Source organism: Dipodomys ordii, unplaced genomic scaffold (assembly GCF_000151885.1).
Source record: "Dipodomys ordii isolate 6190 unplaced genomic scaffold, Dord_2.0 Scaffold42, whole genome shotgun sequence".
In the NCBI taxonomy this organism is placed as follows: domain Eukaryota; kingdom Metazoa; phylum Chordata; class Mammalia; order Rodentia; family Heteromyidae; genus Dipodomys; species Dipodomys ordii.
This window is the reverse complement of record NW_012267258.1, coordinates 5,680,646-5,697,012: the sequence shown is the minus strand read 5'-3', so window position 1 is coordinate 5,697,012 and position 16,367 is coordinate 5,680,646. Positions and strand designations below refer to the sequence as shown.

General features: G+C 41.9%; 1 protein-coding gene across 1 annotated transcript in view; it reads left to right on the top strand.

Moving 5' to 3' along the window:
• Positions 1-16,367, top strand: part of Ano6 (anoctamin 6) — a 121,389-nt gene that overhangs the window by 102,986 nt on the left and 2,036 nt on the right. Inside the window, exons 17-20 of the mRNA XM_013018717.1 lie at positions 5,411-5,423; positions 5,631-5,836; positions 9,781-9,983; positions 12,852-12,957. Coding sequence (XP_012874171.1) covers positions 5,411-5,423; positions 5,631-5,836; positions 9,781-9,983; positions 12,852-12,957 — 528 coding nt within the window. The remainder of the gene's footprint in view (positions 1-5,410; positions 5,424-5,630; positions 5,837-9,780; positions 9,984-12,851; positions 12,958-16,367) is intronic.

The window sequence follows — 16,367 nt, the reverse complement described above, 5'->3', positions numbered from 1 at the left end:
AAAAATATTTAATACTTAATATGCAAAAAGGAAATCAACTTCTTGGGAACAGACTCGTTCTGCTGGTCTGGAATTAGAGTTGGCACAAGCTCTTCTTCCTGAATGTCTTGTCTGCTTGTGTAAGCTCCATTTCTCTCTCCCATTGAACTTGATTTCAAGCTCTCACTTGTCTTTAAATGGATGGATCTCAAAATAGACTTCCATAAGAAACACTACCTTACTATTATGCATCACACATGTTCTAAGAGATAGCTATTATATCTAGATATCATATTGTCCTTTTGGCTTAATCTGTTGAATTATAGTTTTTATAAGGCTAGTAAAAACAGGCACAAAGTTTGGTTGACAGGCCTGGTATTTGTGCAGAGGAGGTAGAGTTTTTGTAAGAACACTTCTTTATGGTTCCTGTTTGTAAGCCTGCAGATAACAAAGTGAGCGTTATTAAGTCACATTCTATATATAAAATAATTGCTTTTAATAATATGCATGAAAGCTGGGCACCAGTGGCTCATGCCTGTGGTCCTAGCTACTCAGAAAGCTAAGATCTGAGAATCATCATTCAAAACCAACCCAGGCAGGCAATGCATTCATGAGACTTGTATCTTCATTTAACCAGCAGAGAGCTAGAAATGGAACTGTGGCTCAAGTGGTAGAGCACCAATCTTGAGCAAAAAAGCTAAGGGACAGCACCCAGGCTCCAGGTTCAAACCCCAATACTGGCACCCCCCCCCAAAAAAAAAAAAAAACTATGCATTAGCCAGGCTCATGCCTGTAATCCTAACCACTCGGTTGAGATCTGAGGATCATGGTTAAGAACTGGCCTGGGGTGGCGCTGTAGCTCAAGTGGTAGAGCGCTCGCCTTGAGCTGAAGAGCTGAGGGACAGCACCCAGGCCCAGAGTTCAAGCTCCATGACCGACCAAAAAAAAAAAAAAAAAGAACTGGCCTGGGCAGACAAATCCAAGAGACCCTGATCTGTAGCTAATTAGCAAAAAGCCAGAAGGGGAGATGTGGCTCAAGTGGTACTGCATCCACCTTGATTGAAAAAGCTAAGCGAAAGTGTGAGATCCTGAACTCAAACCCCACTACTGGCATTGCTGAGTTAAAAGTTCCTTTTGTGGTTGCTTTCATCGCCATTCTTTGCAGCAGTCTGAAGTATGGTTGGAATTTCATTTTTGCCTGTGTCCTGTGATTGAGTTAATGAAGGGTGTAGCTTTTCTATTTATTTATTTATTTATTCTATGTGTTTTAAAAGGACTGTGAGACAACTACTTACTATTCACAAATGAGTGGTCATTTTAAGAATTTCTTATTTGGAGCCATTATCACCATTAATAACATCCTGGCACAAAATCTCATTTGTTGTTTTAGGCAATCCCATCCCCCTCACCCCCAAAAAAACCCCTCAGAATGAAAGTTATTTTTCTGTACTTAGGTAAGTCAGGTGCTGAGAGGAAAAGAGTTGTACTTTAAAGAGTAGTCAGTGTGACATTGTTTATTAGACTTATTCAAATAGTTGTGAATGTAATCATTTGACCTTGTCCTACTCCAAAAGAAAAAAAATAGAATATTCTAATTCTAGGCAGATTTTGAGATGTTAGTTAAATTGTTTTCTAATGATCCAAATAATACCTAATGACTTAGAAAACAGAATCATTTCCTGAGAGGGTAGGCAGTCTGTTATTGTGTGTTGAACAGCAGAGTGAAGTCTGGGCTAGATTTTGTCCTGTGATTCAGTTAACCACCAGAAGTGAAAGCTGGGTCTTACGTGGTAGAGCTCTAGCCTTGAGCACAAGAGCTCAGGGACAGTGCTCAGGCCCTGAGTTCAAGTGCCAGGACTGACAGGCACACACACAAAAGGACATTTGGTCTGAGCTTTATATCATCAACAAAACTTAGATTGTAGTTATATATACTCTTGTGACTGAAGGAGGACATTCTGAGAACTTCAGACTTCATTGTCATCTGCTTTGAGCTAGCCATCTATTAATGTTTAACGTACTTTGGAAATAAAGAAAAAAATTGATAAATGTGGCTAAGAGGACAAGCATGTTGTACAGAGAAGTGGAGATATTTAAAATACAAAAGACTTCAAAGAAATTCAGATAGATGGCTGGGAAGGTGGCTCAGTGGTAGAGTGCTTGCCTTGCACTCATGAGGCCCTGGATTTGATTCCTCAGCACCACGGAAGCAGAAAAAGCCAGAAGTGGTGCTGTGGCTCAAGTGGTAGAGCACTAGCCTTGAGCTCAAGAGCTCAGGGACAGCGCCCAGGCCCAGAGTTCAGGCCCCACGACTGACAAAAATAAAAATTCAGGTAGACAACAGAAATACCACAGGTGAGAATATATCTGGTAAACAAGGGCCATATCGTTATGATACTTGTATACTTAGCCAGGGGCCTTGAACTTTATTCTTAAACAGGAATCTGTTGAAGTATTGCTAAACAGGAGAATTGTGTAATGTTTTGTGCTGGAGAAGATCAGATTATTCTTTATGTGTGTGTGTATGTACTGATCCTGAGGCTTGAAATCAAGGCCTTGGCACTGTCCAGAGTTATTTTGCTCAAGGCTAGTGCTCTACCATCTGAGCCACACATCTGCTTTCAGCCTCCTGAGTAGACAGGATTACAGATGTCAGACACTAGGGCCTAGCTGTTCAGATTACTCTTGACAGCAGAATGGAAGATAGTTTGGATGCTGTCTGTATTTGATGGGGAGAAGATATTTCAAGAGGTACAACAGGTAACCCAGACAAGCAACAGGTGCTTAGCTAGAGGTTGTGGGCATACACACAGGAAGGCAGATTTGATTTAAAGATGTGAATCATGGCAGGTGAGGAACAGAACTATACAGCCAAAGTAGAAATAGGGAGAGGACTGCTGTGGAGGAAATAGTTCAGTGCTGGATGTGTGTATGTGCAGGTGTGCGCCCATACTGGGGCTTGAACTCAGAGCCAGAGCACTGTCCCTGAGCTCTTTTGCTCAAAGCTAGTGCTCTACCACTTGGGCCACAGCTCCACTTATGGCTTTTCTTTGGTAGTTAATTGGAGGTAAGAGTCTCTAGGACTTTGCTGCCTGGCCTGGGTTACAGGTGTAAGCCTCTGGTGTCAAGCTGAAGGTTTTTGTTTAACTTCTATAACTTCACTTGCTTTTTAAAATTATTAAAGGGGCTGGGAAGGTGGCTCAGTAGTAGAGCGCTTGCCTTGCATGCATGAGGCCCTGGGTTCGATTTCTCAGCACCACATAAGCAGAAAAAAGCCAGAAGTGGCACTGAGGCTCAAGTAGTAGAGCACTAGCCTTGAGCTGAAGAGCAGAGGGACAGTACCAAGGCCTATGACTTACATAAATAAGTAATAAATAAAATTATTAAAGTAAAACAAAAACCAGGGGTGGAATGGTTCCATGGAGAAGGGACTGTTTGGTCACGTCATGACTGCTTAATAAGCTTAAATGTATGCACATCACTAGCAAAAGTGCCAAGAAAAGGCTGTCTGGAAGAGAATGAGTGGTGGAGAAAAAACCAGCATTACAAGCTTTCTAGGAACTGACTGGAGCTAGGGCTCATGCTTATGGTTCTAGACACTTAGAAGGATGAGATCTAAGAATCATGATTCCAGGCCAGCGAGGGCAGGAAATTCTGAGAGACTCTTATCTCCAGCACCAACAAAGCTGGAAGTGACTCAAATGGTAGAGCACTAGCCTTCAGCAAATAGAGCTCATTGGGATTATTATCTGAATTTTGTGTTACAATCCTAAATTATTCTGCAGAGGAAAAAAGAATCTTGGTATGTCTCCAAATTAAAACCTGCGCAATCAAGACCCTACATCATTGTTTTATCTTCCGTTCGCATGGCAGCGTTACCATTCCTCCTGAATTTATTCCTAAAATGTGCTTTTGTTGTCATGATAAATGGCCTCTCTCTTCTCTTTGGGAGTTTGCACTGGTTTCAAAGCTCAACTAATCCCGATATCTGGCTTCTCATGAACAAATCCAGAAATCTGGCTGCAGCAGGCCCTGTCCCTCCACCGTGGAGACTGTGCGGGACCATCCGTCCCAGAAAATCACGCACTAGTCCCTTTGACCATGGTTGACTTTGACCCACTCCACATGATCTCCCACTTTCTTGGCCCCAAGGCTGCTAAGCACATGAGGGTTAGATGAGTTCCACATAGATGCTGACATTGCTCACCATTGTTGAGGCTGACCTCACCAGCTCTGGTCCTTTACTAACTTCTCTGAATGTCTGACTGGGCCTGCCTGGCCCGAGTGACTTAACAGATAGATCCTCACAGCCCTCTGCTCTTTTGTACCAGTGCCTTCAATCTTGTATATCAGAAACAAGTGCCAGATTCTGCCATGCCAGACCTGCCACAGCCTTGCCCATTCTGGCTACAGAGATGCATGCTCCCTATCTAACCAAAAGCCCAAGATCACCTCTCCTCCATTCTTAGGCATATACCAAATCTATGCTGTCCCAATTCTACAGGAAGGCCATTCAAAACAGATTAAGAATTTCTGAGCTACCACTGATATCTAGACATACTTTGACCACATGGATTGCAACACTGAGATTAAAATTCCTAATGAAGAATCATGACTTCAAGACAATTTCTATCATGTATGTGTGCCAATACTGGAGCTTGAATTCAGAGCCTGGGCACTGTTCCTGAGCTTTTGTGCTCAAGGCCAATGCTTGGAGCCACAGCTTCAATACTGGTTTTCTAGTAGTTGATTGGAGATAAGATTCTCTTGGATATTCTTGCCCAGCTTGGCTTTGAATCGTGATATTTAGCTCTCAGCCTCCTGAGTAGCTAGGATTACAGGCTTGAGCCACTGGCACCCAGCCACGTGCCTTTATGATTGTAGTCATGTCAGTTCTGAGCAGGCTTTGCTCTTGCACTCACACTCACTTGCTGCTTTTAAACATATTTTCTCCAATATTCACCAAGCATAGCCTTCTCACACATGCACTTGTTATATTTCTTTACTTGAGAGAAATAACCACATGTCTCCTTTTTCTAATCCTGTCATGAATCATCTTCCAATATTATCTCAGCAATCAGAATTTAGTGCTAGCCAGGCACCTGTGGCTCATACCTGTAATCCTACTGAGGGAGCTGAGATCTGAAGATTGAAGTTCAAAGCCAGCCCAGGCAAAAAAGCCAGCCCAGGCAAAAAAGTCTTAACACATATCTCCAATAAACCACTACACAGCCAGAAGTGGGGCTGTGGCTCAAGTGGTAGAGCACCAGCCTTGGGTAAAAAAGCTAAGAGACAATGCTCATAGTTCAAGCCCCACTACTGGCACAGGGAAAAATATTATAAGTTAATAAACTTAGAATACCTTGAGTTTATCATTAGTAAGTCATTATGGTTGATTAGATTTCTCAGTATATTGTTCTGTTACCTAAAGATCTGTGGAACCGGTAAGCTGTCATTAGTCATCTTTCCAGAGAGTTCACATTTGTGTTTTGTTCCAGTTGCTTCAGTGTTGTTAAGTTATTGTTGGCTATGGATGTGTTTTTTCTTTGGGGTTGGATTCTTTGTCTGCCTTTCTCTACTAAAAAAGAGAATATGTTGTCTTCCCATCCATCCATCTCTCCCTCCATGATGTGTGTCTGTTCCATTGACAGTTATTCAGTTTGGGTTCGTCACCTTATTTGTGGCCTCTTTTCCACTGGCTCCTCTGTTGGCTTTGGTGAACAATATACTGGAAATAAGAGTGGATGGGTGGAAGCTGACTACCCAGTTCAGACGCATGGTGCCAGCAAAAGCCCAAGACATCGGCGCATGGCAGCCCATCATGCAAGGAATAGCTATCCTGGCTGTGGTGACCAATGTAAGTAGACCGAGGCTTTTCAGTACAAAATGCATGAAGGCGTTTGCTAAGGATGCCAAGGCAGTATCAAATAAGCACTACAGCTGTTACCTGTTGTATAACTGGTATTCTTTTAAAAGTGTATTTTTTAATTGTTTATAATTATTTGTGACTTACTAGGTAAAGTCCTACTAAGGTACCATGGTTGCTTCTTTACTAGGAAATGACTTAAGAAGTACTAACTTTTTTTTTTTTTTTTTGGGTCCGGTCGTGGGGCCTGAACTCTGGGCCTGGGCACTGTCCTTCAGCTCTTCAGCTTAGGGTTAGCGCTCTACCACTTGAGCCACAGCGCCACTTCCGGCTTTTATCTTTTTGCTTATGTGGTGCTGAGGAATCAAACCCAGGGCCTCAGGCATGCAAGGCAAGCGCTCTGCCACTGAGCCACCTTCCCAGCCCAAGAAGTACTAACTCTTGTGTGTGTGTTGGTACTGGGGTTTGAACTTAGGGACATGATTCTGCCCCTTACCTTTTGCTCAGGGCAAGTGCTCTACCACTTGAGCCATAGCTCTACTTCTGGCTTTTTTATATTTTTTTAAAGTTATTAGAGATAAGGAGCCTCACACTTTTCTTCCCTGGCTGGCTTCAATCATGTCGCTAGGTTAGCAGACACAAGCCATCGAAGCCTGGCTACATCCACTATTTTACTGCCAGTCTCACTCCCAGCTTTCCTAATAATGACTTCCCAGGTTGAATTTCTTCAAACCATCCAAGTCCCCATCCTTTTCCCACGAGCTCCTGGAGAACGGAATTGAGTGGTACCTGAAGGCCAGCAGAGCTTTTGAGCCACTGGTACATCAGGTCATCTTGAGTCTGTGAGACTCATTTCTCCAGTGAATTACCAAAAAGCCAGAAGTAAGATGTGGCTCAAGTGGTACAGTGAAAACCTTGAGTAAAAAAATCTAAGGGAAGCATCCAGATAAGTAGTTTAAGCCCCAGTACGTACACACACACACACACACACCACCCCCCACCCCCAAATCACTCACTGTTTTTAGACTGTGGTTCTAGTTCTATGCTATAAAGCAAGCTATCTGGAACCCAGCTGTCAACCCCTTCCCCTAATCCCTCCACTTATTTGTTTTGCATTGCTACTCCTTGGAGTATCATACATTCATACCCAAAGCCAAATAATAGGGTATCTTAGGATCTTTTCTCCCACGCAGATCATAGCTCCAATTGCCACTGTATTCAGAATGAAGGCTATTGTTCAAGGTCTTTCAAATTCCATATTCCTAAAAGAATCTGTCAGGCTTGAGCCTGGCATTCTAGCAACTCAGGAGGTTTGAAGCCAGTGTGGGCAGGAAAGGCAGGAAGATTCTTATCTCCAACTAAGTGCCAGAGAAAAGCTGGAAGTACAGTTGTGGCTCAAGTGATAGAACAGTAGCATTGAGCAAAAGAAGTGCAGGGACAGCACCCAGGGCCTGAGTACAAGCTCCAATAAATAAATAAATCTGTCATGTTCAAAATGCTAGAGTTAACTGAGTCAAGGCAGGAACACAAATTTGTATACTGAAGGAAAAATTTCAGCAGCAAAGTTTGAAACTAACAAGGTTGTTTTGTTTCATCTTTGACCAACAGCAAATTCAATTGACTCAAACTCCCCACCCCTAAAGCATTTTGCTTTGATTGAATTAGGTAGTTTTCCCCAGTATCCAGGTCACGGCTGCATTCCATTAGCACAAATGGAAGGGCTGGCTGTGTGTCCAAGGCCACTGTGTGTGTGTACCCAGATACATGTTGCCTCTACTGGTTCTTATTTAATAGTAGTTTGGTTTTTTCTTAGGAAAATTGCTGATTAGATTTGTCATTCATTAATCTGTGGACATCCTTATTTTCATCATTGTTAGGGTACAAATACAGTGTACATATATGCATACATGCATATGTTTGTAAATGTGTTTGCAAGCGTTACTATGTGTAAGCAAATGCCTTATGTGTATGAGTACAACCTCATGGCAACAAAGAAGAGAATAGGTACCAGGCCCGGAGAGTGGGCGTCCAATACGAGTTATAAAAACCATTCCTTGTAAAAGCTGCTGGTTCAGTAAATAAGCTGAATGGACAATGTTGTATCATGCCAGAGCACCTGCAATTGAAAACCAGTTTTATTTCTATATAAACGGAAAATTGTGTGCAGTGCAGCGTGGGAAACGCTTCTAGCACTGCACTCAAAGCCACTCAAATCAGGAGGAAAAGGCATCTTGTCAGACAACAATGGAATTATCTTATTGGAACTTTATGTGTACTAAGACTTAAACTCAGGTCCTGGGCTTTGCCTCTTAGCTTTTTCTTTGCTTATTGCTGGCACCATAGTACTTTGGCCACAGCTTTGGCTTAAAGTGGAGCTTCTCCTTTGTCCTTACCTCAAACCTCTTTCACTTTTTGGAGGGTTCAAAGCCCCAAGTAAAGAATTTTAGAGAGTTGCATAGAACTCATACTGGCCTTCCATCTTAAGAGGTCTTCTGCCTGATATAGATACAGGTTTGTGATTGACTTATGCATTTTTCTTTTGTATAGGAACATATTAAACTCTCTCTGTTATTCAACCATCAGTGACTTCCATAGTGTTTTAAAGTTTAATCTTTGGGAAGCTTGGAGGCCTAGACACTAGATCTAATAAAGATGATATCATCACTTGGCATTGTGGATGCAGCAGCCCTAATGTTCTCTAATGAAGCAGCAAGTAAATACTGAGCATTTACAACACATCAAGTCACGGGTTGACTTGTCTAAACAAGTCAAGAGTCTGTGGGGCTTGGGAAAATTAGAAGGCCATCATTGTAATTTAGATCAAGAAAAATTTCATTCAGTGTATATTGTTTTCATGAGACGACTGAAAAACAGTTGTTGGGTTTTTATGTGTGTATAGGTGTGGGCCAGTCCTGGGTCTCAAACTCATCTTGCAATCTCCTTTGGCTAGTATTAGTGCTAGGCTAGTGCTCTTCAACTTCAACCATACCTCCACTTTCAGCTTTTTCCTGGTTAACTGAAGAGTCTCATGGACTTTTTTGCACAGGCTGGCTTTGAACCATAATCCTCAGATCTCAGTCTCCTGGGTATCTAGCATTAGATAAGCCACCAGCCAAAAAACAGTATTATGCCAATTCTTCAAAGTAATTTTTACAGCCAAATTGTTCTCATAATGTTGATGTTAGTGTTCTATCTACAAACATTCTAAATCATGGAAGGCCAAAATTTTATCAAGGTAGAACATTCAGTCAGCCCTAGAAATGTAACTTACTGAAAAATATTTGCTTACATATACTTTATGCAAGCTACTCTTCAGTTATCATTATCATAGTTTACAATTATTCTGAATAAATGGTGCTTGTGTTTTAAAAGAGTAAATATCAGATCTTTGCATTTAAAAACTGTAGGCCTTTCTCTAGAATTGTAGCCCAAAGAAAGGAATATATAATATTAATAATAATAATACTTTACCATTGTGGATCAAGCTGGGTGCCAGTAGCTCCTACCTGTAATCCTAGCTCCTCATAAAGGAGAAAGTCTGAGGATCAAGGTTCAAAGCTAACCCAGGCCAAAAAAAAAAGTCCGTGAGGCTCTTCTCTAATTAAAAACCAAAAAGCCAGATGTGGAGCTGTGGCTTAAATGACAAAGTCCTAGCTTTGAGAAGAAATTCAAACAAGATCATGAGGCCCTGAGTTCAAGCCCCCATTACCAACACATGTATGCACACACACGCGCACGCGCACACACACACACACACACACTCAAATTCTGCTCCAAAATTGTATGGCGTTCCCTATTTATATATATTTTGTATGTAAGAAAAATATTTGGGTCTGAGGTTTTGTTTTTTTCTGAGTCAGATTGATGGAGACAGTAATTTTGACATGCTAATTAACCCTAGTTATACAAGTTGTACTGCTTTCCTCCCGATGTAGGCCATGATCATCGCTTTCACGTCAGACATGATCCCCCGCCTGGTCTATTACTGGTCCTTCTCTGTCCCTCCCTATGGGGACCACACGCAACACACCATGGAGGGCTACATCAATAACACCCTCTCCATCTTCAATGTTATGGACTTCAAAAGCAAAGCGAAGGACAATCCGTATGTTGGGCTTGGCAACTATACCACGTGCAGGCAAGTTCTGTGCTAACTGTTTAAGAGTGAACTTCCTCGGGAAAAACTGTTGTGATGTCATTCTCTCTGGTATTATTTAAGTCAGACTGCTAGAAACCGTTTTTCCTCATGACTTTTTTTTTCCCATAAAGCTGTGTGAGGGTGCCTTATGCCTATAATCCTAATTACTCAGGAGGTTGAAATCTGAGGATCACAGTTTAAAGGCAGCTTGAATAGGAAAATTAGTGAGACTTTTACCTCCAATTAAGCACCAAAAAGGCAGAGGGGAGCTCTAGCTCCAGTCATAGAGCTCCAGCTGAACAACAGCACTTAGAACCTGAGTTCAAGCCTCAGTGCCAGCACTGAGAAAAATGGTAAGATGTTAAAGTTAATAAAGACTACAGTTGTGCAGGGTACTGGTGGCTCACGCCTATAATTCTAGCTACTCAGAAGGCAGAGATCTGACAATCATGGTTCCAAGCCAGCCCAGACAGGAAAGTCGTTTGTAAGACTCTTCAATGAACTGCCAGAAAACCAGGAGCCGTGGCTCAAAGTGGTAGAGTCCTAGCCTTGAGCAAAAAAGCCCAGGGACAACACCTAGGCCCCATGCCAACCAAAAATTTAAAAAAATAGCTACAGTTATGATTTGTAAAGCCATCTATAAAATGGTTACAGAGAGATGGATCCAAGAGAAAAGTCTATGACATCTTAAAAGCAGAACCTTTATGAGTTCTAGAAACCAAAATAATTTACATCATTAACAAAATAGGACTATTCTCTTAAAGAGTCTTAAAGAACTGGCTCAGCCCTATAATCCTAGCTACTCAGGAGGTTGAGATCTAAGGATCGCAGTTCAAAGCCAGCCCTGGCAAAGAAATCCATGAGATTCTTATCTCCCAGAAAAAGCTAAAAGTGGTACTGTGCTAGCCTTGAGCACACAAAGACTCAGGGACAGCACCTAGGCCCAGAGTTGTAGCCCCAGGACCAGCAAAAAAAAAAAAAAAAAGTATCTTAAAGATTTCAGCATTGGTGTTAATGGCTGGTAAGATCAACTATGGATGGTATGCACCAATTCAGTTACCCATCAATAGTTCGTTAACCATTTTGGTCATAGAATTGTTTGTTTTGTTTTTTTTCCCCCAATCATAATTTTTAAAGGAGGCTTCACAATTTTTTTCAGTCTGATTCTTCACCTCCTTCATTGATTCAGTTTCTCAATAGCCACAATGAAGAAAGCACAAATAAGCCCAAAATAAATGGGTCTGAAGTACTGTTAACTTGAAAAAATGCTACCTGAACCTGCTTACTCTTGCTTTAAGTAATCCTTGTAAGTCTTGTGGATTCTAGGCAGGACATTAACAACACAGCGCTAAGAAATGATGAGCATAGACAGATCCTGTAGGGAGACATGGTCTCCTGGATGTGTCTACCCTAAGGATGTTGGGACATAAATCCAGGTGTGGCTCAAGTGAAACCCCAGAGCTGGCTAAGAAAATGTGCAAGGCCTCAAATAGGCTAAATTGTTTTACATCTTTAGGAAAGAAAAAGTCCTCCTCCCACATAAAAAGATCAGAGATGGATTCTTTATCATACAGAGTCCATCTGTAATGTCAGTTTCTGAGTACATGTCTACCAACCTATTATTGGAGTACTTTTTAAGAGTTTTGTTGCTACATCAAGCTTTACAAGGAAATCTAATTTACAAGACTGCCTCAGAGATCACTTTTTAAAAAGTTGAAGCGCGGTGCCAGTAGCTCACACCTATAATCCCAACTACTAAGGAGGCTGAGATCTGAGGCTCACAATTCAAAGCCAGCCAGGGCAGGAAAGTCCAAGAAACTCATCTCCATAAGCCAGTAGAAAAAAACAAAAAAAACGGAAGTGGTACTGTGGTTCCAGTGGTAGAGCGCTAGTCTTGAGCTGAAGAGCTGAGGGACAGCACCCAGGCCCAGAGTTCAGGCCCCACAACTGACCACCCCCCTCAAAAAAAAAAAGTTGAACTGTATTTTTAGTATTTCACCAAAAAGACTTTTCTCCCAGTATTTGTGTGTGTGTGTGTGTGTGTGTGCGTGCGTGCATGCACACGTGCCAGTACTGGGACTCAGGATCTTAACAGTGTAGGATCTTAACAGAGTCCCTTTGCTTTCTGCTCAAGGCTGGGCTCTACCAATTTGAGCCACACCTTCACCTCTGATTCTTGGTGATTAATTGAAGACTTTCTCATTGGCTTGCTGCCCAGGCTGGTTTCAAACTGTGATCCTCAGATCTCACCCTTCTCAGTAGCTAGGATTTCAGGAGTTAGCCACCAGTGCCCAGCTTATTCTTATTTGTGTGTATGACTTGTCCAAAGTAAGACATGTTATTTGCTATTTCTATGCATGAATTTAATGTACTTTGATTATATTTACCCCTCTATTACTCTTTACCTGCCAGCTCCTTTATCTTTCTCACAATTTTATATTTTATTACTAATGCTATATTACCTTTGCAGTAGTCGTGTTTAAACTCAGTGCCTTGAGCTTGCTAGACAACTGCCTTATTACTTGAACCACATCCCCTGGCCCTTTTTGTTGCTTTATTTTTTCAGGAAGAATCTTGCCTTTTATACCCAGCTCAACCTAGAATACACTCTTCCTACCTACCACCTCCCACTGTGAAAAACTACAAACCACCATGCGCACTGAGTAGCTGAGATCACAGTCATGAGCCAGTGGCTTCTTGAAAAGTTTTAAATGGGTTTATGAGTTTTTCATACATGCATACAAAGTACTTCGATGTATACTCACCCTAACTCCCTTCTCTGTGGATCTTTAAGATCTAGAGTCTGCATGTGGGAGGAATCATGCAATATTTGTCTTTTTGAGTGGTGTGCCTCTGTTGTGTTTCCAGGTACCGAGACTTCCGAAATCCACCTGGTCACCCGCAGGAGTATAAACACAACATCTACTACTGGCACGTGATCGCTGCCAAACTAGCGTTCATCATCGTCATGGAGGTGAGACATGGAAACAGTGTATAAAGGGAAAACTCAAATGGTGGAATTCCTTAGACGAAATCAGAGAAGGAGAGGAAAATATAGTCAAAACATCAATACATTTCCTACAAAATTAGGAAAAGTTAGTGAGGGAGAGATGGATTGGAAGGGTGAAAATGTTGAAAAGAATGATGTTGATCAAGACACATTGTATTCTTTAAAGGCTGCTTATTTACAGGTCTTCTAATTTGACTGCCAATTTGACTTAAAATGTATAATACTTTCCTTACTACTTGTGAATATAATGATTTTAAGCCACAAATTAATTAGGTTTGTCCTGTACACAACCATAATGCTCTAGGTAGAATTTGATCATATGCTTTATTTTCTTATGTGCCGGTCTGGGGCTGGAATTCAGGGTCTCACACCTCTTGCTTGGCTTTCCTGCTCCAGGCTGGTGTTTTACCACTTGAGCCACATCTCCATTTCTGTTGCTTAATTGGAGCCAAGAGCCTCAGGGACTTTTCTGCCTGGGCTGGCTTTGAATTACAATCCTCAGATCTCAGCCTCCCCTGCTACTAGGATTATAGGGTGAGCCAGTGGCACTCTGCTTTGGTTGTGAGCTATAAAAGTACAAAAGGATGTTATCTTCAAGAAGAATTCATACATTTTAACTGAGTGCCCCTTGTTTAATTTGGAGCACTGAATGGTGAAAGGTTTAAGGAGAATGATGTTAGTGCCCTCTGCCCACAGGAAACTTTTATAGGCATAAGAGTTTTATTCATAGTGTTACTCAATTATTGTACTTTCATAATTCATCAACTTCTTAAATTAGTTATTATGGTCCCTAAAATTAACTAGCTCTGAAAAATAAATGACTCTGGCAGCTATCAGTGGGCTCTTGATCTAGCTCATTTCAGAATGAGCATTACCCAATCACAAAATTCTTAAAATTTGTGGTGTGAAAAAGTATATCAACCCTTATTTTGAAACTACCAATGGATGCGGTGAAGCTACTTTCGCAGCAGGTTTTCTGTCTCTTGTAGCTAACATTGAAACGTCGATCAAATTCTGAGGCTTCCTAATTTGATTGAACAAAAATCAAAGAATAATAAGATGGGAAATGGAGGAAAGGACGTTTTTCCATAATAGATGCGAGACCTCAAGTCAGGGGCCAGAAAGCGTGAGAGTGTATCAGGCAGAATCAATAACAAAGAAATGCTCACTTAAACAGCAAAGTGGGGGGGAGGTTGGGAAGGGATGAGAAGGGTAAACAAAGGAGGAGGCTGCAATGCTTGGTAAGAAATGTACGCATTATCCTGCCCATGCAATTGTAACCCTTCTGTGCAGTATGTTCACAAATAAAATAAAATTTAAATTAAAAAAAAAAAACAGCAAAGTGCAGCAGGGCAACCATGTGGTTGGTTATCAGGGAGAGAAAAGAGTGCCCAAGAAAACTAAAAGGAGGAGAGACTTTATAATAGCAGAAAGAACCAATGAGTAGGCTCATGTCTAAAGGAATCACAGCAAAACTTGAAAGATACTTGGAAAACTGCTACTGAAATATAAACACCAGACCATAATGGTTTTTGTTTTTGGTGGAAGGAGGGGAGAGGAAGGGTTTGTTTGTACCAGTACTAGGGCTTGAACTCAGGGCCTGAGCACTGTCCCTGAACTTTTTCACTTTGACTTTTGAGCTATAGTCCCATTTCTGGTTTTTTGGTGACTAAGTGGAGATAACAATCTCACAGACTTTCCTACACAGTCTGGCTTGGAACTGCAATCCTCAGGTCTCAGCCTCCTGAGTAGCTAGGATTATAGGTATGAGCCACTGGCCCCTGACTGGAAAACACTTATTTTTTTAAGCCAGTCTAGAGAAGCAAAGAAGATCACTCTATAATGATAGAGGAGTTAGTCTCGCTAGAGGAAATAATTATATACATGCACCCAATGCTGGATCATCTAATATATTCAGCAAATTAGTAAATCTAAAGAGAGAGCCAAGCTTCAGTACAGTAGCAATGGGAATACTTATCACCCACTTGCAGCCGTGAATAAACCACCTAGACAGAACAAGCAACACAGAGACGGCAGAGTTTGATTTCACCTAGGACCAAATGAGCCTAATTGACTCTCCTGCTGCTGGGTGGAGTGTTGTGGATGCCATCTTTGTCTCAAGGGTACATGGAACTTGTTCTCCAGGAGAGACCAGATGGTAGGCCACAAAACAAGTCTCCACAAGTCTCCTTTCTGCAATAAAACTAGGATAGGAAAAGCATACCAGTACACGGAAATAGAGCAATGCACCTCAAATAACTAATGAACCCATGAAGAAATGAAGGGAATCTTGAAATATTTAAAGCTGGACACCTGTGGCTCATGCCTGTAATCCTAGCTACTCAGAAGGCTGAAATGTAAGGATCATGGTTTGCAGCCATTCCAGGCAGGAATTGATAAACACCAGAAGTAGCTCAAGTGGTAGAATGCCAGACCTGAGCAAAAATGCTGAGGGATAACACCTTGGCCCTGAGTTCAAGTCCTAGTTCCAGTGCATGCATGTGCATGCACACACGAACGCACACACACACACACACACACAATGTTCTATACAAATGATAATGTAAATAGCATACTAAAACCTATGGGAGATTGCAAAAGCAATCAGTACCTCCATCAAAATAGCAGAAAAATCCCCTTAAATGACCTATCATTGCACCTGAAAAAAAGTAGAGAAAAACATTTCTGTCCTGAGCTCAAACTGTAGCTCCAACTGCCTTCACCCTTTCTGCTTGGGTATTTATTGCATCGACATTCAAATCTGCTTCCCCAAAGTCCTACTTTTTCTTAAATCCAGTCCAAATTGGACGTCTCTTCCCTGCCTTGGTTATGGTGGCTTCTAGCTCACCAGTTGCTCAGGCCAGAATCCCTGGAGCCCTCCTTTCCCACACCCCATTTCCAGTGCAGTTTCAGGAGAAACTAACTTTTCCTTTGAAAATAGATCACTGGGACTGGGAAGATGGCTCAGTGGTACAGTGCTTGCCTCACATGCATGAGGCCCTGGGTTCTATTCCTCAGCATCACATAAGCAGAAAAAGTTGGAAGTAGCTTTGTGGCTCAAATGGTAGAGCACTAACCTTGAGCTGAAGAGCTCAGGAGCAGCACTTAGGCCCAGAGTTCAGGGTCCCCGACCAACAAAACAAAAACGAAAATATATCACTGACCACTTTCTATGAACTCTGCTGCGTTCACCAGGTATCAGTCCACTTGGTGTTACTGTAACAGAAAACCTGAGATCATTATGGCTCATGGTTTTAGAAGTTTCAGGCAACAGTCGATTGGCCCTGATGCAACTGGACCTGTAGTGAGGTCATACAGGAGCACATGGCAGAGGAAGATGCTCACCTGTTGCAGTCAGGGATGGGGCGGGGGGG